The 24,548-nt window shown below is 45.7% G+C and overlaps 1 protein-coding gene across 1 annotated transcript in view; it reads left to right on the plus strand.

The window, feature by feature from the left end:
* Positions 1–4,715: 4,715 nt before the first annotated feature.
* Positions 4,716–24,548, plus strand: part of vrk1 (VRK serine/threonine kinase 1) — a 28,138-nt gene continuing 8,305 nt past the window's right edge. The window contains exons 1-8 of the mRNA XM_056295803.1: positions 4,716–4,767; positions 7,445–7,604; positions 8,739–8,794; positions 15,005–15,074; positions 15,790–15,877; positions 16,646–16,754; positions 18,656–18,748; positions 21,262–21,394. Of these exons, the coding sequence (XP_056151778.1) occupies positions 7,445–7,604; positions 8,739–8,794; positions 15,005–15,074; positions 15,790–15,877; positions 16,646–16,754; positions 18,656–18,748; positions 21,262–21,394 (709 nt within the window). The 5' untranslated portion in view covers positions 4,716–4,767. The remainder of the gene's footprint in view (positions 4,768–7,444; positions 7,605–8,738; positions 8,795–15,004; positions 15,075–15,789; positions 15,878–16,645; positions 16,755–18,655; positions 18,749–21,261; positions 21,395–24,548) is intronic.

Below are 24,548 nucleotides of genomic sequence, written 5' to 3' on the forward strand. Positions count from 1 at the left end.
GGGGCCGTTCCCCTCCCTGCCAGGGTTGAGGCTGTCACCATGTTCCCCCGCCCCCGCACTGTACAGTCGCTGCAGGAATTCCTGGGCATGGTGAACTTTTATAACCGTTTCCTGCCCCGTGCCGCCCACATCATGCGTCCCCTGTATGAGGCCCTGCGGGGTAAGATGTCTAAGGACGAGCTGGACTGGTCTTCGGGGATGGACGAGGCTTTTGTGGCCGCCAAGACCGCGCTGGCCAACGCTGCGCTGCTAGCTCACCCGTCGCCTGCCGCCCCCATAGCCCTTACAACGGATGCCTCCGACTACGCCGTGGGGGCCATGTGTGAGCAGTGGGTGGGGGGGGGGGCTGGCAGCCGTTGGCGTTCTTCAGTAAACAACTCCGTGAGAGCGAGCGCAAATACAGCACCTTTGATAGGGAACTACTGGGTCTCTTCCTCGCAACCAGACACTTTAGGTTCCTATTGGAGGGCCGACAGTTCACCGCTTTCGTGGACCACAAACCGCTGACGTTCTGTATGGCCAAAACCTCAGAACCGTGGTCTGGGCGTCAGCAGCGCCATCTCGCGGCGGTTTCCGAGTTTACCACGGACATACAACACGTGTCGGGCAAGGATAACTTCGTCGCCGACTGCCTTTCACGGGCGGTTGTTAACGCCGTTCACTTGGGACTCGACTACGCCGCTATGGCAGCGGACCAAGCCAAGGACGCGACCGTTCAAGACTACCGGTCGACCCCTACGGCGCTACGGCTGGAGGACGTGACGTTCGACGCGGCCAACACCACCCTCCTCTGTGACATCTCCACCGGTCAACCGCGCCCCCTGGTGCCTACTTCCTGGCGGCGCCGAGTTTTCGACACCGTCCACGGCCTTTCCCACCCGGGAGTGAAGGCCTCGACCAAGCTGGTGAGCGTCAAGTTTGTTTGGCCTGGACTCCGTAAGGATGTTAGAGCCTGGGCCGGCTCGTGTGTGGCGTGCCAACGCGCCAAGGTGCACCGCCATACCAAGGCCCCTTTGGCGCCGTTTGTGGTTCCAGAGAGGCGGTTTGACCACGTCAATGTTGACCTGGTGGGTCCCCTGCCCCCCTCCCGTGGTTATACGTTCCTCCTCACTATTGTGGACAGGGCCACCAGGTGGCCAGAGGCTATTCCCTTGTCCTCCACGACGGCAGCAGAGGTAGCACGGGCGTTCATCGGCTGCTGGGTGGCCCGTTTCGGCACGCCGGGTGACATCACGAGCGACCGGGGCTCCCAGTTTACCTCGGAGCTCTGGACGGCGGTCGCTGAGCACCTGGGGATGAAGATCCACCGCACTACGGCGTACAACCCGCAGAGCAACGGACTTTGTGAGCGGTTCCATCGGGACATGAAAGCCACTCTGCGGGCAAGCCTCACTGGCTGCGACTGGATGGACCGGCTCCCATGGGTCATGCTCGGCCTGCGTTCGGCCCCGAAGGAGGACCTCCAGACCTCCTCCGCTGAGCTGGTGTATGGCCAGCCCCTGCGAGTTCCGGGGGAGTTTCTTCCAGATGCTACGGCTCCCTGGTCGGCCGCCTCTCACCTCAGTGCGTCCCGGAGCGCTGCCGGTGCCTTCGCTCCCGTTCCGATGTCTCAACACTGCCTCCCCCGGTCCTACGTCCCCAAGGATCTGCCATCGGCGAGGTACGTCTTCATTAGGCACGACAGCCATCGGTCACTTGTTTTCCCCATGACTTTGCACTATGTCATTGACTGTTCTGTTGTAGAGTCTATTTTTATGTTCATGACTTGCGCTTTTGCTGTTTTGCATTGTTTTGTGTAGGTGAATTCTGGGGGGGCCTGTGTGGTGACCCACATCTATATAACTAGAGACATTCACCTAAGAGGACAGTGTACCTTTAAGGGAAGAGGTGAGGGGTCAGATAATGCACTTCCGCTTCCGGTACACAGTTCAGTGTCGTTGTCGAACGTATGACATGCAAAGTTGGAGCTTGTAAACTACCTCGACTACGTCTACTCTCACGTCTCCTGTCTCGTTGTTTTCTAACTCCACAGTTGTTTCCTTCTACTAATGAGACGTTACTACTCGTTTCAACCCCACTGGGCTATAAACTTTAATAATAACTTCGGCACGTAAGGTTATGCATCATGCTCGGTCCGTTATTCCAGGCGCCACACCATAAACGACCCCTGTGTAAACAAGGAACTAAACAATGGTTCCTAACAATAGTTCCTATTGTTACACCTTTAGCCGAGCGGTTAGTGATGTCGCCTTGTGGTTGGTGGTGCAGTATCGAATCCCGCACCGGGCAAGAAAATAACCGGTTACATTGGTGGCAGCGGTGGGATCCGGAAGTGTGCCGATCCTCAAACGTCTCTTCGGAGCGCGGGAATAACAAAGCGCGAGGGCGCGCTTCCGGGGAGGGTGACGACTGTAAACTACTAATAAGACACGTTAGCCCCCTAGCTAACGGGTCTGACCCTTTAGCCGAGCGGTTAGTGACGTCGCCTTGTGGTGCAGTACACCCCGTATCGAATCCCGCACCGGGCAAGAAAATAACCGGTTACAATAACATGAACAACATGTTGACTCAGCTACAACAGCACCAGGGGGGATGCCACCGGTGACCAGTTTAGAGCCGGCAGAGTGTTTGGACACCGCCTCCTTCAACAGCCTACGGTGAACGGATGCGGTTTCTTTTCGGGGTCCGGGGTGGTGAGCAGTAGCCGATGGTGAGCGTGCCGCTCCTGGATGCGACGCACTGGTCAGCGGAGGGGAGCCTCTGTTGTCCAGAATGTCAAATCCCTTTGCTGGAAGGTCAGGCGGAGCAGCCGAAGAAGGACAGCCAGTCGGATCAGGATGTACAGGGAGAGTTGGGGAGGTCAGATTTTCCAAATTTCCAAGCTGGAGGTTGGAGGCGGTGTTTACTGTTCTTAACCTGGACCCAAGGCTCTGGGGTGGATGGCGTTGAGCAAACTTGGGTCTTAGGTTTTGCTCCAAGGCTGAGCTACACGCCCCAGGGTAGAGAGGCCGGTAGAGCGGATCGCTTCACCTCCAGACCGGAATAGTGGTGTCGTTGTCCTGGGCCAACGCTGTATTGTCTGGGGGGCAGGACGAGCTGGCGCCCCTCTTCTTGCCCGGGAGGGGGCGGTGTCTTGACTGCGCTGTGGCCGCGGATGATAGGTCCGGGGCGAACTTGTCCTATTCCCTGAGTTCAGCCTGCAGTCGGGTAACGTCAGTCTTCAATTGTGCAAAGGTAGGACGGCAATCCACACACACGGCCATGTTTGTTGTCAAGCAATGGGCAAGAAAATTGGCATAAAAGTCCGTCAAAGTGCAAAAAGCTTAAAATCCTCAATAGAAGCGACCGGCCAATCTAGCCAGCAGGCTAAAAATAAACTAGTTAAACTGGCAGCTGGCGAACTTAAGGTCCGATGACTAAAAAAAAAAAAATTTTTTTTTACCTTGTTAAAATACATAGGTAAAACAACTAGGATCTAAAATTGTGGCCAAAAACTAGACAAAAATGTCATTTCACAACAGCCTCTACAACGCCGACGCATGCATATATACTTAGATACTAGGAGAACCCCGCTACAATGTAGCGGTTTGGTTATCCACCCGTCTAAATCTCCCTCCTCTTCATCCTGCCAGCTAACCACCTTCCCCCTGCCCCTAACCCCCCCCCCCACTCCAACTCCCTCCCCCCAAATGCTCAGAATCATCTCAAATGCCGAGAAAAGTGTTTTTTAGCCATTTTTATAACATGCATATTTTGCATAATTATGCATAATTATTATAATTATTTTAATTTTCTGCTATTTCTCTGGTCCTCTCTGGAACAATACCTACCACCTCCAAAAAAAATTAGGATCATAAGTGCATTTTTGCAAAAATGCATTTATTTTGCATAATGCCAAAACATTATGCCAATGCCAAGTCCCAGAAAATTTTTTTATATAGGTGAAAAAAATCAAAGATGCTCAGAATCATCTGAAATGCCGAGAAAAGTGGTTTTTTTAGCCATTTTTAGAAAAATGCATATTTTGCATATTTATGCATAATTATGCATAATTTTAATGTTCTGCTATTTTTTATAGGTGCCCCTGATCATCCCCAATAACCTCCAAAAAGAATCAAGGCCCCAAGTGCTTTAGTTTGGCCGTTTATAGACTCTCACACATACACACACCATACACACATTGTGAAAATACGGGAGTAGATTACCTTAAGGTGTATGACATAAAGATATGACCTAAGCGGACCTATAAGCAACAAGTTTTGGGCAAGGTATAGAATGTTCTTCAAAGTATGAAAGGAGGGTAGAAAAAACACTATTTGTATTGAGTTGGAAACTCACAAAATACCGTATGCTCATTTTACCAAGGTATCCTCTGCACTGGACCAGCCTCACTGTGGGGAACTCATTTTGCACACAGGTTTCCTTCGTCTCTTGCCTTCCAAACTGAAACCTCTGCAGAACTTGTGACGGTTATACATTCAAATCCCCTTGGGTCTCACAAGACACGTTTTCATAGTTGGCGTATGTTCATATCCGGGGGTTGGAAGTTTCGCGAAAAAGTCGGGACTGTGACCTTTTCTTTGGGGGGAACCCCCCTTTCCCCCCCTTCCCCCTATTTCCCGCGGTGTATGACGCAAGCGTGTCAGACGGGGAGCCCGGAGTTCCTGACCAGTAGAATCGCAAAGAAGCGTAAACGCAACTTCCGGTTGGGCAGTTTTGCGGGAAGTTCGGTCCGGATTCGGGAACTCTCACAGTTACGACGCGAAGGTTTGTGTTGTTCTCAAAAGACGCTGGGCGGGAAGACTACTCGACGTTTGGTTAGGGTTTTCTTTCTGTGGTTCTGGGTTTTGCCGGCAAGGGTCGGGGAAATTCTCCGTGTGGGAACGGTCGCCTCAAACCGGCGTTAGCGACGTAGCTAATGTTCGCGGACGTTAGCTAAGCTAGCTTACTAGCCGCGGTCGCTAAGGTAGCTAACAATAACGGATAGCTCGGACGTTATGGCGTCGTACTTGTGCTGACAGTTGGGTGACGCGTTTGGTGGTGGTCTGGGGGGGGCGTGAAATAGGTCGACGCTATTAATGAATCGAGTTATAAGCAGGGTTGCCAGCCATAAACCTGTGTTTCCTGTTGACGTGACGTAAGTTTGCCCACTTTTACTTTCGTGTCCAACCTGTTAACGGCGTTCCTATTTCCGCTTTAAAAAGTGGTATCCGCTATAGTTACATAGTATTACTCGACCTATGGTGCATGGCTGCCCTGTTCGCTCCCGTGGTCGTACGTGGTAGTTGGCTAATATCTGCTTTCGGCTTGTCCCCCTGTTTCTCGGGGGGGTCGCCGCTGTAATAATGCGCAGCGTTTGTTGCCTCTGCTGGGTCGGCAGCTTTCCCTCACGAGTTCAGGTGCATAGTCGATTGACACTCGGTTTGCAAGACACGTTGACCCTATCTACACTCCTGACCGCTGTAGCTGGAAAACATGTTCGTAACTCGAGGAAAGTTTTGATGAGTCTTATCTTTTGCAAAAGGCTCGCCCGGTTCTTTGATTCAGGTCGACATGGGTAAATAACAAGTCAGACGGCTTCTTGCTGGTTCGTGATGTTTTATTGAATAGTTCACAAGTAATGCTGCAGCGCTGGAGACGTGCCCTCGGTGCAACAGGGAGTCGTCTGCCAAATAGTGCAAGAACATAATCTTAAATACTACAACAACAAGGCGTGGTGCTTTTCGGAGACAGGCGTGATCTTCTTCTTCTTCTTGGTTTCCTTTCGTCACTGTCGGTTCTGTTTCCCTCATGGTGTCTTGCAGGTGTAGCACGTGTCTTAATTAATAATTTATGTGCATGGCGTTCCTGCTCCAAGGCCGTCCTAGTGAGGTGGGTGCACGTAGTGCTTCTACTCCAAGGCCGTCTCTATCAGGCCGGCGTACAGTGTTCCTACTCTCAGGCCCAGCTCCTTTAGTTTGACTGCAGTTAGGAATTCCACAGTGAAGGAATTAGTGGTAACAGGACGTGCGTGCGGTTAATCAGGCAAGGTGGAGATATTTTATATGCATGGTCCGCGAATTTAGGGACGCTTGGCAACCCCTTGTTATACCAGAACACTTTGTCTTTAGCTGCAAAGATGTAGTTAAAAAAAACATCCTGACTGCAGCCATGCCTGTTATAACAAGCCAGGGTTAACGTCTGAAAACCCAACACGGGAAATGAACGGTCTTCATCTTCATAGTTGACGTTTTATAATGGAAATTCACATGTTGGGCTGTTGTACTGATTGCTCCGCCCTAGTTGACGAGCCCCAAGTTTGTAGTTGAAATGGTTTGGGAATTATTTGAATCTTTTCATTATCCTCATGGAAGGGTCTGCGCCAGACCATAAGAAACGGATGGGCAATCAACTTTTACGGGGGGGGGGCATTTTGCTCACCTCACGTAGCTTTTATCATGTTTCATGGAAGAAATAAACTATGACAGAGAGGTGTACATACATGCTGTCACTTGTGCGCACAGAGGTTGTAAACTAAGATGCACAGGGGGTAATCCGTTAAATATTTTGGATTTAATACAGTACTGCAAGAGGCAATTCTACATAACGAATAAAACTATACATTGGGCTACCACCTTAACAGGGTACACAAATTAAAGGATAAGCAACATCCTTTAGGCCACATCAAGAACCGGTATGCATAATTATACAACCATATGCGCGTTCTGCTATTCCAGAAACAGCCACAATTACAAAAGTGCAAACAATACCACTCTTAAATAGCACTGTGCAAAGCAGGTGAGACATTTTCCCAAGGTGCATAAGTGGATTTATGAACTCACCACTAGAACAGCTGAAGATGCCGACTGTGAGTGCAGAACAGAGCTAATATAAGCCAAATCATTAGCTTGAGCTTGGTTGCCACTGCCACGACTTACTATTGCCCACGTGGCTGCTGTTACAAACCCCTTTATTATGTCCATGTTAATTGAATGATGGCTAAGTTATACACTGCTAAGTTTTAGCTTTGTTTACTGCCACGAAAATGTCCACATTAGTGCCACCCACCTAGCGTCACTATGTAACTACAAGTTAAACTTTGTAGTATACTTGATTGGCTGATCATACAATGCAGATATGGTAGTTGTTTTTAATTGGCTAGGCAAAGGGGGTTGTTATTTTTTAGCAAGAAATGGTTTCCTGAATGCAAAGTATCACCGTTTTGTGCTTTATTTTGCACTACAGTGTTAAGTCTTCCATTACCAAATTGTATGACTTAATTTTACTTATAGCTGTAAAAGTATTTTAGTTTTATTCATATTTTGTCAGGTAGAAAATTCAGCTGAGAAGGCACATTGACCTTATTGGATGGGCCTGGGCCCCCAAGGCCCGCCCATAACTCTGACACTGCCACATGGGGAAATTGAAATCTGTGTTCTGATCATTTGTCAATGTGCATTTTTAGATGCCCCCTAAAGCCAAGGCATTGGGGAAAGGGAGAGGTCCAGCAAAGAGGAAGCTGGCAGAGGAGTTCCCAGTTGGAGAGGTCCTGACAGACACTGGAAAGAAGACCTGGAAGCTGGGCCCTCCTATTGGTCAAGGGGGATTTGGCCTGATATATTTGGGTAAGTTCATATGGCCCTGGAAAACTTGGAAAAGTCAGTATATTTGAAAAATACAATTTCCAGGTCCTGGAAAAGTGTTTGACCAATTAAAAAAAATAACAGTGGGTGTAACCTTTGTGGCGAGTCTTTAAAATTCTTGTTGTGCAGCAATTTGTCTCAATAGGCTAAAATGTACCTCTGCTGTTTAGTTTTCCTATCAGTTAGTTATATAGCTAGCTTGTAAACAGTATGTCAGTGAAGGGCAGTTTCAAAAATCAGTGGCTTCAAATGGACAAGTGCAAAATATAGCTTGCAAAAGTTGTCATAACCTAAAATATAGACTAACTTTCACATCCTATCTAGTGTTAAAACTTGCTTTTTTTGGAGGGGGGGCGGGGCGTCCGGGTAGTGTAGCAGTCTATTCCGTTGCCTACCAATACGGGGATCGCCGGTTCAAATCCCCGTGTTACCTCCAGCTCAGTCGGGCGTCCCTACAGACACAATTGGCCATGTCTGCAGGTGGGAAGCCGGATGTGGGTATGTGTTCTGGTCGCTGCATTAGCACCTCCTCTGGTCGGTTGGGGCACCTGTTCGGTGGGGAGGGGAAACTGGGGGGGGAATAGCGTGATCCTCCCACGTGCTACGTTCCCCTGGCCAAACTCCTCACTGTCAGGTGAAAAGAAGTGTCTGGCGACTCCACATGTATCGGAGGATGCATGTGGTAGTCTGCAGCCCTCCCTGGATCGGCAGAGGGGGTGGAGCAGTGACCGGGACGGCTTGGAGGAGTGGGGTAATTGGCCGGATACAATTGGGGAGTAAAAAGGGGGGGGACTTGCCTTTTTTGTAAGAACTCTAAAAATTAGTTCCATTTGGTGATGGAAATTAAGCTGAAAATTATGGAGAAGTCATGGAAAACCATTGGTGCAAAAGGTAATGAACTTGATGTACTACCAGGCAGGTAGTGGCCCTTAGAAGCACTGTCAGATCAAGTACAGTTTATGATCATGAAGATGATATGAATCCATGTGCAAATATGACTGATTAATGTTGCAGCATAAATTCTTGTCAACAGCATGTCAATAATGTTTCTCCTTAGCAATCCTCATGGTCGAATGAAGCCTGATTTGTTTTTGTTCCCTCCCCCCTGTTTTCCAGCTGCTGAAAATTCTGCAAAAACTGTAGGGTCTGATTCTTCATATGTGATCAAAGTGGTAAGACTAGATCTCAATATTTGCTCATGCTTTTATTTTTGCGCTTGTACACTACCCAATTTGTGATTAGCAGTGGCTTAATTGTGAGTAATAGTGAAATGGCAATAATTGATGCCAAACAGTTCAATGTGATAAGCCTAAGTTGGACTCTTGAATGGTATGGTATTTTTGCATATGTAGCCAAATACAGGGAGGACAGTGAAATGGTGAGGATGCAAGGAGTAGAGGTGATGAAGGTGGATTAGTTTAAATACTTGGGGTCAACTGTTCAAAGTAACAGGGATTGAGGAAGAGAGGTAAAGAAGAGAGTACAGGCAGGGTGGAGAAGAGTGTCAGGAGTGATTTGCAACAGAGGGTACCAGCAAGAGTTAAAGGGAAGGTTTACAAGATGGCAGTGAGACCAGCTATGTTGTGTGGTTTGGAGATGATGGGACTGATGAAAGGACAGGAGGTGGAGCTGGGGGTGGCAGAGTTGAAGATGTTAAGATTTTCGTTGGGAATGACAAAGAATAACAGGATTAGGAACAAGTATGTTAGAGGGACAGCTCAGGTTGGACGGTTTGGAGACAAAACAAAAGGTTGTACGGTGGCCCAGTTAAGCACTGTTGCCTTACAGCAAGAAGGTCCTGGGTTCAAACCCCAAGGTGTCCCGGGTCCTTTCTGTGAGGAGTTTCTATGTTCTCCCCATGTCTGTGTGGGTTTCCTCCGGGTGCTCTGGATTCCTCCCACCATCAAAAAGACATACAGTGCATCTGGAAAGTATTCACACCCCTTCACTTTCCCCACATTTTGTTATGTTACAGCCTTATTCCAAAATGGATTAAATTCCTTTTTTTTCTCATCAATCTACACACAATACCCCATAATGACAAAGCAAAAAAGGTTTTGTAGAAATTTTTGCAAATTTATTAAAAATAAAAAACTGAAATACTGCATGTACATAAGTATTCACACCCTTTACTCAGTACTTGGTTGAGGCACCCTTGGCAGCGATTACAGCCTCAAGTCTTCTTGGGTATGACGCTACAAGCTTGGCACACCTATATTTGGGGTATTTCTCCCATTCTTCTCTGCAGATCCTCTCAAGCTCTGTAAGGTTAGATGGGGAGCGTCGCTGCACAGCTATTTTCAGGTCTTTCCAGAGATGTTCAATGGGATTCAAGTCTGGGCTCTGGCTGGGCCACTCAACGACATTCACAGACTTGTCCCGAAGCCCCTCCTTCGTTGTCTTGGCTGTGTGCTTAGGGTCGTTGTCGTGTTGAAAGGTAAACCTTCGCCCCAGTCAGAGGTCCTAAGCGCTCTGGAGCAGGTTTTCATCAAGGATCTCTCTGTACTTTGCTCCATTCATCTTTCCCTCGATCCTGACTAGTCTCCCAGTTCCTGCCGCTGAAAAACATCCCCACAGCATGATGCTGCCACCACCATGCTTCACTATAGGGATGGTATTAGCAAGGTGATGAGAGGTGCCTGGTTTCCTCCAGACGTGACGTTTGGCATTCAGGCCAAAGAGTTCAATCTTGGTTTCATCAGACCAGAGAATCTTGTTTCTCATGGTCTGAGAGTCCTTTAGGTGCTTTCTGGCAAACTCCAAGCGGGCTGTCATGTGCCTTTTACTGAGCAGAGACTTCCGTCTGGCCACTCTACCATAAAGGCCTGATTGGTGGAGTGCTGCAGAGATGGTTGTCCTTCTGGAAGGTTCTCCCATCTCCACGGAGGAACGCTGGAGCTCTGTCAGAGTGACCATCAGGTTCTTGGTCACCTCCCTGAACAAGGCTCTTCTCCCCCGATTGCTCTGTTTGGCTGGGCGGCCAGCTCTAGGAAGAGTCCTGGTGGATCCAAACTTCTTCCATTTACGAATGATGGAGACCACTGTGCTCTTCGGGACCTTCAAAGCTGTCGAAATTTTTTTGTACCCTCCCCCGGATCTGTGCATCGACACAATCCTGTCTCAGAGGTCCACAGACAATTCCTTTGACTTCATGGCTTGGTTTCTGCTCTGACATGCACTGTCAACAGTGGGACCTTATATAGACAGGTGTGTGCCTTTCCAAATCATGTCCAATCCATTGAATTTACTACAGGTGGACTCCAATCAAGATGTAGAACCATCTCAAGGATGATCAGTGGAAACAGGATGAACCTGAGCTCAATTTTGAATGTCATAGCAAAGGGTGTGAATACTTACGTATGTACATGCAATATTTCAGTTTTTTATTTTTAATAAATTTGCAAACATTTCTACAAAACCTTTTTCCCTTTGTCATTATGGGGTATTGTGTGTAGATTGATGAGAAGAAAAAAGGAATTTAATCCATTTTGGAATAAGGCTGTAACATAACAAAATGTGGGGAAAGTGAAGGGGTGTGAATACTTTCCGGATGCACTGTACGTGTTAGGGTTAATACTCTTGTCTGTGTCCCTGAGCAAGGCAATAAGAAAAGAACTGGAGTTGGTCCCCGGGCGCTGCAGCTGCCCACTGCTCCTATACAATAGAATGGGTTAAATGCAGAGAACACATTTATTGTAACCTGTACACTGACAAAATAAAGTGGCTTTCTTTTTTTATATACAGTGGCTTGCAAAAGTATTCATACCCCTTGAACTTTTCCACATTTTGTCACGTTTCGACCACAAACATAAATATATTTTATTGGAATTTTATGTGAAAGACCAAAACAAAGTGGCACACAATTGTGAAGTACAAAGAAAATGATACTTGATTTAAAAAAAAAATTACAAATAAAAAACTGAAAAGTGCGGTGTGCAAAAGTATTCAGCCCCCCTGAGTCAACACTTTGTGGAACCGCCTTTTGCTGCAACTACAGCTGCAAGTCTTTTGGGGTATGTCTCTACCAGCTTTGCACATCTAGAGACTGAAATTTTTGCCCATTCTTCTTTGCAAACAGCTCAAGCTCAGTCAGATTAGATGGAGAGCGTTTGTGAACGGCAGTTTTCAGATGTTGCCACAGATTCTCAATTGGCTTTAGGTCTGGGCTTTGACTGGGCCATTCTAACACGTGAATATGTTTTGTTTTAAACCAGTCCATTGTAGCCCGAGCTTTATGTTTAGGGTCGTTGTCCTGCTGGAAGGTGAACCTCCGCCCCAGTCTTAAGTCTTTTGCAGACTCCAACAGGTTTTCTTCCAAGATTGCCCTGTATTTGGCTCCATCCATCTTCCCATCAACTCTGACCATCTTCCCTGTCCCTGCTGAAGAGAAGCACCCCCAGAGCATGATGCTGCCACCACCATGTTTGACAGTGGGGATGGTGGTGTGTTCAGAGTGATGTGCAGTGTTAGTTTTTCGCCACACATAGCGTTTTGCATTTAGGCCAAAAAGTTCAATTTTGGTCTCATCTGACCAGAGCACCTTCTTCCACATGTTTGCTGTGTCCCCCACATGGCTTCTGGCAAACTGCAAACGGGAATTCTTATGGTTTTCTTTTAACAATGGCTTTCTTCTTGCCACTCTTCCATAAAGGCCAGATTTGTGCAGTGCACGACCAACAGTTGTCCTGTGGACAGATTCCCCCACCTGAGCTGTGGATCTCTGCAGTTCGTCGAGAGTCACCATGGGCCTCTTGGCTGCATCTCTGATCAGTGCTCTCCTTGTTCGGCCTGTAAGTTTAGGTGGACGGCCGTGTCTTGGTAGGTTTGCAGTTGTGCCATACTCTTTCCATTTCCGGATGATGGATTGAACAGTGCTCCGTGAGATGTTCAAAGCTTGGGAAATCTTTTTATAGCCTAACCCTGCTTTAAACTTCTCCACAACTTTATCCCTGACCTGTCTGGTGTGTTCCTTGGACTTCATGATGCTGTTTGCTCCCCAATATTCTCTTAACAAACCTCTGAGGCCGTCACAGAACAGCTGTATTTGTACTGAGATTAGATTACACACAGGTTGACTCTATTTAGTCATTAGGTCAACATTCGATCATTCAGCAATCATCAGGCAACTTCTGAAGGCAATTGGTTGCACTCAGAGAAAAGAGGGCTGAATACTTTTGCACACCGCACTTTTCAGTTTTTTATTTGTAAAATTTTTTTTAAATCGTGTATAATTTTCTTTGTACTTAACAATTGTGTGCCACTTTGTGTTGGTCTTTCACATAAAATTCCAATAAAATATATTTATGTTTTTGGTCGTAACGTGACAAAATGTGGAAAAGTTCAAGGGGTATGAATACTTTTGCAAGCCACTGTATCCGGAAAGTATTCACAGCCCTTCACTTTCCCCACATTTTGTTATGTTACAGCCTTATTCCAAAATGGATTAAATTCCTTTTTTTTCTCATCAATCTACACACAATACCCCATAATGACAAAGCAAAAAAGGTTTTGTAGAAATTTTTGCAAATTTATTAAAAATAAAAAACTGAAATACTGCATGTACGTAAGTATTCACACCCTTTACTCAGTACTTGCTTGAGGCACCCTTGGCGGCGATTACAGCCTCAAGTCTTCTTGGGTATGAAGCTACAAGCTTGGCACACCTATATTTGGGGTGTTTCTCCCATTCTTCTCTGCAGATCCTCTCGAGCTCTGTAAGGTTAGATGGGGAGCGTTGCTGCACAGCTATTTTCAGGTCTTTCCAGAGATGTTCAATGGGATTCAAGTCTGGGCTCTGGCTGGGCCACTCAAGGACATTCACAGACTTGTCCCGAAGCCACTCCTTCGTTGTCTTGGCTGTGTGCTTAGGGTCATTGTCGTGTTGAAAGGTAAACCTTCGCCCCAGTCTGAGGTCCTGAGCGCTCTGGAGCAGGTTTTCATCAAGGATCTCTCTATACTTTGCTCCATTCATCTTTCCCTTGATCCTGACTAGTCTCCCAGTTCCTGCCGCTGATACCATTCCCACAGCATGATGCTGCCACCACCATGCTTCACTGTAGGGATGGTATTAGCAAGGTGATGAGAGGTTTAATAAATTTATAAACATTTCTACAAAACCTTTTTCACTTTGTCATTATGGGGTATTGTGTGTAGATTGATGAGAAGAAAAAAGGAATTTAATCCATTTTGGAATAAGGCTGTAACATAACAAAATGTGGGAAAGTGAAGGGGTGTGAATACTTTCCGGATGCACTGTATATATAAATTAATTTCTGATTTTTCCCTTTTTCTCCCAATTTAGTGGCCAATCGATCCCTATTTTAGTTCAAACACCCACCCTCGTTCTGCATGCGTTCGCCAACTGCATCTCTCCGGCCGGTAGTCTCGAAGGAGACACCTCGCCACTTCCGTGACAAGGCGACTCCAGACCGAACCACTGCTTTTTCCGACACACAGAGCCGCATTCATGTGACGAACACAAGCTGACTCCGCCCCCCTCCTGAAGACAGCGTTGCCAATTATTGCTGCTTCATCGAGTCCCGCCATGGTCGGATCTGACGAGACCGGGGCGCGAACCCCGGTCCCCAGTGGGCAACTGCATCGACACAAAGCCGATGCTTAGACCGCTACACAACCGCGGACCCGGCTTTCTTTTGATATGGTTTGGACATCTGTGGAGTAGAGATGCTGGGTTTGTTTGGAGATGGATGCTGAATATGGAACTGCCAGGGAAGAGGAAAAGAGGAAGGCCAAACAGGTTTATGGATATGGTGAGGAAGGACATGCAGGTGGCTGGTGTGACAGAGGAAGATGCAGAGGACAGAAAGAGATGGAAACAGATGATCCGCTGTGGCGACCCCTAATGGGAGCAGTTGAAAGTAGTAGTAGTAGTAGTAGTAGTAGTAAGCAAATATAGTAATATGTATCGATATTGTGTAAAATTCCCTGATTGTTGTGACAATGATCTGTTCCGCCCTGCTTTACATTTGACTGGAAACAGATCCAAATCTGTAAATGTACAATTTAGATTTTAATCTGCCCTCCTTTTTTTTTTATAACATCATATTGTACTGTCTACCAATGGCATATTTAAGACTACAGCTAATTTGTACATTTTTAAATTATGAACACTTCTGTGCCATGGGGACTGTTTGAACTTGAATGGATCTCTGAGATTTAGTGGTCAAACACAAATGCCGCTACCAGTAGCACCATAGGTGTCAGTAAGTAAAAAAAATCTGTGTTCAGGACTGAAGCTTTAATGCAGTGCAAATTTGGTTCTTGTGGATGTCAGTATTTTGAAATAGCCTTCTTGGGTTGGTCTTTCCCTACACCAGAGCATCAACTGGAACTGACCACCTGTCATTTCTGTTTTCCACCAGGAGCCCAGTGATAACGGACCACTGTTTTCTGAGCTGAAGTTCTACATGCGAGCTGCCAAGCCTGATCTCAGTACGCCACCACACTATCCCTCATAAACTTGCTCTTGCACACACACGCACACATACACAAACAACACACGGTGTGTTGGCGAATCAATCCACTCAGGATCATGCACAAACACAACATAGTCTCTTACCACTAGGGCAAACAAATAAAAAGCAACGCACAACTTCCTTAATTAAAAACGAAGAACTTGTAGCTCGACCACGAAGGGGCCTTGTGAAGGAAAACTCCCCAACGCCACATGCTTCTTGTGGCTGTGCCGCTCACCCTCAGGCCACAGCTTTGCATTTTATATAATAACAATCCAAATGTCAATCCCCCCTGACAATTAACTGTTATATTACTAAGGAACCAAAGGCTCATATTTTATTCATGGTGGAATCTCAACGTTGTTGGTAAATATTTGTCCCGCCAGCAGATGAGCTTGAGGCCACACCACTCCCTCCCCCCACGGAATTATGCTCTTATTACTTTGAGCATCAGTGCCATCACCCACCACCAACTCCTCTACTTCCACCATCAACTTTCATCACGTGTAACGTGCAATGTGTTTAAAATAGTTTGTGGGAAGTGTTAACTTGATACATGGTATTCCCCTCATAAAATATCCACGTGCACATCCTGCATTTAAGCTGTTTTTCTAAAAGGGCAGCAGTTATGATTTGTGAGGTAAGGACTAATGGCCTTGTGTTTCTTATGCGGTTTTTCCTTTTTTTTGTAGTTCAGAGCTGGATGAAGTCTCGCAAGATGAAATATCTGGGAGTTCCCAAGTATTGGGGTTCAGGCCTGCATGAGAAAGGAGGGAAAAGGTATTGACCTGTGATCCTGTAAGCCCCTAGGCTCAAAGATGTGAATGTTTGCCACTGCTGTAAACTTTTATTTAAATTGTTTTCTATTTCAGTTGAATGTTTGCAAAATAATGCCTCCAGTCTGTGCTCTGCAACCGCACCTTTACTACTTGCAACACTGGGCTCTAACATCCCACCGGCAACAAACTAGAGCTGTGATGCTATGTGCGATACGACTAGATTCATAAAAACACAGCTAAAATAAAGGAAATGGTCAAAAATTGTTCTTGGTTAAAATCTATGAAACTGGAAGATTTTATTATTATTATTATTATTATTATTTCTTTCCCCAAACCAAAATCTAACATTCAGAGGTGTCCTCTACAGAATACTCTGTGGAGGGCCACATTGTCAACATAAGACACAATCACTAGGCACACTTACATTTCCTCAGAGGTAAGTAGGTTACTGTTAGCTTCATCAGTTTACTCTGTCAATGTGACATTGAAGTTTAAACTAACCCATAATAGTTGCCTACCACGCCTTGAAAGTTAGTCAGACATGACAACAGCAACTAAGTGAAGTGGGATGTGGAGAAATATTGCAAATGATCAGTTCTCTCAAAATTTCAATTTAAAAAGAAACGCAGGGTTAATTTTGTTGAAAATACCAACTGATTGCTAAAACTGCTGATGAGCACCACACCCATGTGACAAGGCTGTTTGAAGAGTTTTTCCCACAAGTCTCAGAACTGGTTCCAACTAAATTATTACTTCCACTACAATTCAGGTACAGGTTTATGGTCATGGACAGGTTTGGCACCGACCTACAGAAGAAGTTTGAGGAGAGTGGGAGAAGATTCCCCAGAAAACTGGTCCTCCAGCTTGGCCTCAGACTGGTTAGCATTTTTAATCATTAGACAGCTGTATTTCACTCATACTATTGCACTGACTCTGAGTAAACTCAAAAGAGTTACTCCAGGCAATATGGGAAATGACATTAAAACAAAACAATCAAATTTGTAGGGCAATGGATTATGTGATTAAACTCTAAATTGATGTCATTGTTGTGCATCAGTTGATGTTCTGTATATGTTCATATATAGCTGTAGACATATGTCAGAAAATACGTCCTTACTTAGCCCAAGCATAATGGCTATATTACTAGAAGCCTGTTATTCACAAGCAGTAAAGTAATAGCTGTGCATGTGACAGTGAAGTGTCAACAGGCCTTTGTCATTTCTGACAACTGCTGATACCACACCCTGATCCCTTACTTAGTAGTGTTTTGATGCGTGCTCAATAATCCAGATAAGAAAACCAAAGAAGGTTGAATCAGTTCGTCTGGACACAACGTTTATTGACAGAAACGTTTCATCTCTCATCTAATTGACCTCTTCAGTCTCAACTGACTGCAGGTATCTCCACCCGTATAAACAATACAGTGGCATAACGACCGAAACCAACGACCAGTTTCATATGCAAATATGGGTATGACCATTAACTAGAGTTACAATGGGCATGTGTACTATTCAGAGGACTTGGGAGTGTTTGCAATTAAAGCATTGTAAGATGGCGACAGATGTACTGTTAGCCCCCCCCCCCAGTTCAGGGATGAGATGATGATGAAACGTTTCTGTCAATAAATGTTGTATCCAGATGAACTGATTCGACCTTCTTTTACTTTGTAATGGAGAATGTAAATGTAGTGTATATAGTGTGTGTGTGTGTGTGTGTGTGTGTGTGTGTGTGTGTGTGTGTGTGTGTGTGTGTAGCGTTTTTTTTTCCGAAACCGTCAATGGTGTTATAAGTGCTCAACTAATGAGGAGCAGAATATCAACACAGATACAGGAAGATTAGCAGCCGATGAGTGCGCGGCGCATGAAACAGGCCTGTATTGCTATGCATTAAAACTTTTTTTCCTGTATCTGTGTTGATATGTATACATATATATACACACACACACACACACACACACACACACACATACACACACACAGATGGGTGATAAAGGAAAAGCCAACATAAAGTGTCTCAGTAAGGTGTTGGGCCACCACGAGCCTCCAAAACATCTTCGGTGCTCCTTGTCATAGATCCTACAAGTCTCTGAACTCTACTGGAGGGATGGGCACCATTCTTCCAGAAGATATTCCCTTATTTGGTGTTGTGATGATGGTGGTGGAGAGCGCTGTCTAACACATTGGTCCAAAACCTCCCATAGGTGTTCCAAAATCTCTCATAGGGGCTGAGATCTGGTGACTGTGAAGGCCATACCATATGATTTACATCATTTTCATCTTCATCAAACCATTCAGTCCCCCCCCCCCCCCGTGTCTTGTGCATGAGGGCATTGTCATCCTGGAAGAGACCACTCCCATCAGGACAGAAATGTCTCATAGGGTAAAGGTGATCACTCAGAATAACTTTGTATTGATTTGCAGTGACCCTTCCTTCTAAGGGGACAAGTGGACCCAAACCATGCCAGGAAAATGCCCCCCCCCCCCCGGCATAACAGAGACCCCAACCCCCTCACTGTAGTGGTCAAACATTCAGGTTTTTCCTTCCGTTTGTCACCCATCTGTATATATCACATTCTCCAGGATGAATAGAAGGCAATAAAAACTGCCACCTTCTGACATGACACAACTTAAATATTTTATGAAAATTCTCTTATAGTCATATTTAACCAGTTCTCAAGCTTCAGTCATGTTGATCAGGGTGGGGTGTGACAGCACATGTCAGAGTCACTGCACAAACAGTGAAGAAGGTATCCCAATTTTTCTTCTTCTCCTTTGCCCAGCTGGATACTCTGGAGTACATCCATGAGCATGAGTACGTGCATGCTGACATTAAACCATCCAACCTTCTCTTGAGCCACAGCAACCCCAACCAGGTGAGTTGCTGCTCCCATTCGCTTTCCCCTCAGACAAGTTTGGCAGTATGACCAAAACCATACGCTTTCTTTTTTTTTTTACAGTACAATGCTAATTGCATTTATTTATACTTCGCATCATGTTATAAAAATACATCATTTATAAATTTATTGGATTAAAAATATTGCGGCGCTGTAGTGATACATGGTTTTGTGCTAATCAGTATTTGTTCAATACTGAGGCAAGGCAATGCATTTAATTTTAACAAACCGACTGCATGTGGCTTGATCATTACCATTAAACCCCCTGCTGCTTGTCCCTTTTAAGTCCCCAAGTGCAGACGCTGAATTAATCTTTGATAAATTATTGGCTCATTTATTAAAATGAGGCAATAATTCCACCACTGATTTAAACAATGGAAGAGGTAGTCTGACAGATTGATAAAAGATGGAGAGAGGTGTTTGTTTCAAGGGGCAGGGTATCTCTCTACCTGGGTACATGAGGTATAAATCCTACATCTGTTTCAGTTCTCACAAGTTGAGCCCCTTACCCTACAAAGAGAGACGCACCGATCGATTGGCCGGTGACCGGAATCGGCTGATTTTCAGCTTGACCGGCCATGACTGGTGACCGGCCAGCCAGCCTTGGATATATCCGATTCTGTGCCTGTCGAATTTACACACATGTGCCCGCACGATGACTAACATCGCGCACACAGCGGCGCAAACAGTAATGTTACAGCCACACATACCCACACACACACACACACACATATGGATGTGTTAAAACCTGTCGAAAACCGTCATTTACTTTGGGAAAGTAAAACATGTTGGATAAAGTGGGATATAATCTAATTCATTTTCAGTTGGATTTTAGTTTTACAAAAAAGCTCTGTCCAGTGTCCTGCAGCACTTTTATTTTTAGATGTGTGCGAGTGAGAGAAGTTCCTGTAACCTGGTGCAGTTTTGAAGAAAATGTAAAAGTTATTTAATAGCCAGTTTTATTGTGAACATACTATTAAAATTTACATCAAAGAAAAAATTACAAGAATGTTAGTATATGCTGTCAATTATAGTTCTTAGGGGGGGAAAAATCCGAATCAGCCGAAATCAGAATCGGCAGGTCAGACTTTTTTTTAAAAAAAAAATGGAATCGGTCAAGAAAATAGCAATCAGTGCATCTCTACCCACAAGTGTAACTTGTGAAGGAGGGAGATGAATGCGAGTCTGTGACAACAGCTCACTTGTGCTGTGTAGTGTGTGTGTGTGTGTGGGGGGGGGGGGTACTCGTGCCTTCCAAACAGGGATGATTAGATGGAAGCATCGAGGAGCTTTTTTGAGAAAACAAGGTGGGGGCGGGGGTAAATATTTAATGTAGAGACTAATAGTGTGTCAGCAGTTGCAGGAGCAGTTGCATTATGGTCAGTTTAAGAGGAATCTGCAGCGAGGCAGTGGCTTTTGTAATCCATGAAATCAGACCGCTGGGATTTCCACATGGGGAGAGAGGGTTTTTTTGCCCTTTTAGCTTCCCTTGGAGTTATTGTTAATATTTATTATTTTATTTATTTATTCGATTTGTTTTTGTTATTTCTACTTTCCCAGTTGCAGTATATGAGCATGCTGTACAAACAAGGCGAAATTATCGCCGTTAAAAAAATCTGGGAAGGGAGAAAGTTATATTTCACGAATAAAAGATTTGGCTTTAAGAAAATGTGACCGCCGCTGGTACTAAAATGTATTTGTAGTAAGAAAGCATACTGGAAGTGTTGTGGTTACTAGCTGTCTTTAATCTGCCTCAATGATTTTATTCCTACTCATTCCATCGTGAAGATGATTCTCTGTTCTGGGGCATCCAGGTCACGTGGCAGTCTATTCCGTTGCCTACCAATACAGGGATCACGGGTTCGAATCCCTGTGTTACCTCTGGCTTGGTCCGGCATCCCCTACGGACACGATTGGTCGTGTCTGCGGGTGGGGAGCCGGATGTGGGTATGTGTCCTGGTCGCTGCACTAGCGCCTCCTCTGGTCGGTCGGGGCGCCTGTTCAGGGGGGAGGGGGAACTGGGGGAATAGCGTGATCCTCCCACGTGCTACGTCCCCCCTGGTGAAACTCCTCACTGTCAGGTGAAAAGAAGCAGCTGGCGACTCCACATGTATGGGAGGAGACATGTGGTAGTCTGCAGCCCTCCCCGGATCGGCAGAGGGGGTGGAGCAGCGACCGGGACGGCTCGGAAGAGTGGGGTAATAGACCAAAAGTAAATTGGGAGAAAAGGGTAGGGGGTGATTATGTATTCTCAAAGATTTAGGGGGTGGATGATAGTTTCAGATAAGTCATGCACCATGTTTACCACACAAGGCAGATCTGCTGCTAAATACTGACTGCTTGTTGAAAGATGCTTTAATAATTTCTAAATTCTCATTTTTGAAAAGTATTTGAAAAGTTTGAATCAACTCAGAGAAAGTAATTTTACAGCTTATTTTTTTGTGCATTCGTGTGCATGCCTGAACTGGTCTGTGTTTGTTTGTGGACTGTAGGTTTACTTAGTAGATTATGGGCTGGCCTATAGGTACTCCCCCGAGGGCGTCCCTAAAGAGTACAAGGAGGACCCCAAGAGGTGTCACGATGGCACCATCGAGTTCACCAGCATCGACGCTCACAAAGGAGTTGGTAGGTAGCAGGAAATGAATATTTGATTTTCATAAGAGAGTCAGGGAACTGAGAAGAAATTTGCTGAAAAAGACTTTTATATTTATAATTACTCGAGTGGGATGGTCTACATAATGCTCCAAGAATCATTTTATTAAATAGACAATCCAGTACAAATGTGGAACTTGGAGTTAATCCATAATATTCTCATGACTCATAATATACTCATAATTGGCATTAATTCATAATAAATGCACAAGTGCAATTCATAATAAAGATACAAAATAACATTTTGGAGTATCCCACTGCTGTTATCCGTGCTGACTTGGTTGAAGTGGACATTGTAACATTTCTGATGAATGTAATGTCTGTCTTCATATTGTGCTTGAAATTGTTTAAAACATTGTTTAAAGGCAAGTTACTGGCGGCAGGGTGACCCAGTGGTTAGTGTGGTCACCTCACAGCAAGAAGGTCCTGGGTTTGGGCCCCGGGGTAGTCCAACCTTGGGGGTCGTCCCGGGTGGTCTTCTGTGTGGAGTTTGCATGTTCTCCGAGTGTCTGCGTGGGTTTCCTCCGGGTGCTCCGGTTTCCTCCCACAGTCCAAAGACATGTAGGTCAGGTGAATCGGCTGTACTAAATTGTCCCTAGGTGTGTGTGTGAGAGAGAGAGAGAGTGTGAGAGTGTGTGAGAGAGAGCCCTGTGGTGGCCTGTCCAGGGTGTCTCCCTTCCTGCCACCCAATGACTACTGGGATAGGCTCCAGCATCCCCGTGACCCTGAGAGCAGGATAAGCGGCTTGGATAATGGATGGATAGACTGATCAGGGAGATTTGAAGCAGCAGAATTGCACAGCAATTGCCCCATCCATAAAGTTTTGCACTGTTGATTGCAAGTATTCATAACTTCATAATCTAGTTAAGTATGTTAAAATTATAGGCTCTGATTTAAAAACTAAATATGTATAAATCCAAATTTTGAAAAAGCCTGGGCTGTTGCCCACCCAGTGAAGCTTGAATTTTTACTCGTAAGCATTAATTATAGACATTTTAATGTGGTAAAGGAGAGCAGAATCAGGGTACGGTCACACATGCATGAAATTAACATCGGCGAATATTCGCCTCCCATTCACTTCGATTCTGTGCGAGCGAAGGGGCAAGTAAAACATTCGCTTCTGGTGGCGAAGGAAACACATCTTTGCCTTACGTGGAGTTCAACTTTGGTGAACTTTGATCGGCGAATCCGCAGCCTCGACCAATAGCAAATAAGTGTGTGGTTGACCCCACTTGCGTCACATCCTGCACTGCCCACATTCAGCACAACAAGATATGAGTTTCGCCTCGGCAGGCGATGGTCATTCAGGCCTGCATTCTTGCGTGTTTGACCGTAGCCTCATGCTTCATACATTGCTTGGCAAATCAGAAAGCAAAGAATTAATCCTGCAGCCCACACAACGTGGAAACATTGCACTGCTAGATGTCTAGCTGTTTCTGCCTCAAGTGATGATGATGATAATGTTAATAGTGTCGCGACACACAAACGCACACAATGCTCCCTCTGGAAATTAAAGCAGTGTTGATAGTAGGATTCAGTATTGATGACCACAGAGCCATGCCGCTTCCTGATTGGTCACAGCTAAAATACAGAAGCTTGACAAATGATGCTGCTCTTGGTTCTAAACTGTCTGAATAAATCTGTGCGTATCACTTTTCCGGCGTTCCTTTGATAGGCCAGTGTAACGATGCTTTCTGGTACCCCCCCCCCCCGGTATTGACGTAACGATTACAGTTGTCAGCGCATTTTAATCATGGCGAAGAGGTTAAAAGCTCTCTCGTGTGGTACCACTTCACAACAGCTTCAATCATTCAATGTCATGACATATTTGCAGCTACAGCATGCAAGGTTCCCCATTTAATGTTTATATAAGGGCAGCTTGCCCAGATAAATGTACGATGCTGCAAGCAATCTTTGTTTTGTATTTATTCTGGAGGCTGTAAACCTTTTAAACTTGCACCCAGATATCTAAATCTGGTGTTTCTGCATTTAGAGAAATGAAGATTTAATACTGGCAAGAACTGAAATTGCATTCATGAAATACGACCATGATTTGTTGTACCTATAACATGAAGGTAAACGGTGTATTTTAGTCTGTGCTTGCACCCCCCCTTTTTTTTTCTCCCAATTGTATCCGGCCAATTACCTCACTCTTCCGAGCCGTCCCAATTGCTGCTCCAACCCCTCTGCCAATCCAGGGAGGGCTGCAGACTACCACGTGCCTCCTCCGATACATGTGGAGTCGCCAGCCGCTTTTTTTCACCTGACAGTGAGGAGTTTCGCCAGGGGGACGTAGCGTGTGGGAGGATCACGCTATTCCCCCCGGTTCCCTCTCCCCCCTGAACGGGTGCTCTGACTGACCAGAGGAGGCGCTAATGCAGTGACCAGGACACATACCCAAATCCGGCTTCCCACCCGCAGACACAGCCAACTGCGTCTGTAGGGACGCCTGACCAAGCTGAAGGCAACACGGGGATTCGAACTGGCGATCCTCATGTTGATAGGCAATGGAATAGACCGCCACACCACCTGGACACCCGTGCTTCTGTTTAAGCTGTGTGGGTGGACCTACCATCACATAGTGGACTGGTAGCCAACTGAGTAACTGACAGTTCTAAATAGAGAAGCAAAGTTTGAAATGTAACATAAACTAAACAAGGTAATTAGCTGGTAATTAACAAGGTAATTAGCTGCGCGTTATGTCGGCTGCAGCAAACAAGCAGTTCGCATGGTATGTGGCATGTTGGCTGATGCATGCCTCATTGGCTAAAATTAACATCTTTAAGAGAGAAAGTAAACTCAGCTGAGGTTTATGTCCAGTTTAGATGCGACAGTGAAACGACTAAAGGGAATGTCACAGAGCACAGCTAAGGGTGCTCAGGTGGCACAGTGGACTAATACACTAAGTGTACCTGAGGCTCACAGTTTGAGCGCCAACATGGCCTCCACCTTGGCCGGGCCTTGCCGGAAACATAATTGCCAATGTTTCTGGGTGGATAGCCAGTCCCCTCATTGCAGTTAGTGACCCCTATAGGTGATTGGTTGCCTGTACAGCTGTGTGTGGATGTGGGGAAAATGGTGTGAGCTTCAGCGTGCATTAAGTTCCCCCTGGAGAAAGTTGCTGCTT

Source organism: Lampris incognitus, chromosome 16, assembly GCF_029633865.1.
Source record: "Lampris incognitus isolate fLamInc1 chromosome 16, fLamInc1.hap2, whole genome shotgun sequence".
Taxonomy (NCBI): domain Eukaryota; kingdom Metazoa; phylum Chordata; class Actinopteri; order Lampriformes; family Lampridae; genus Lampris; species Lampris incognitus.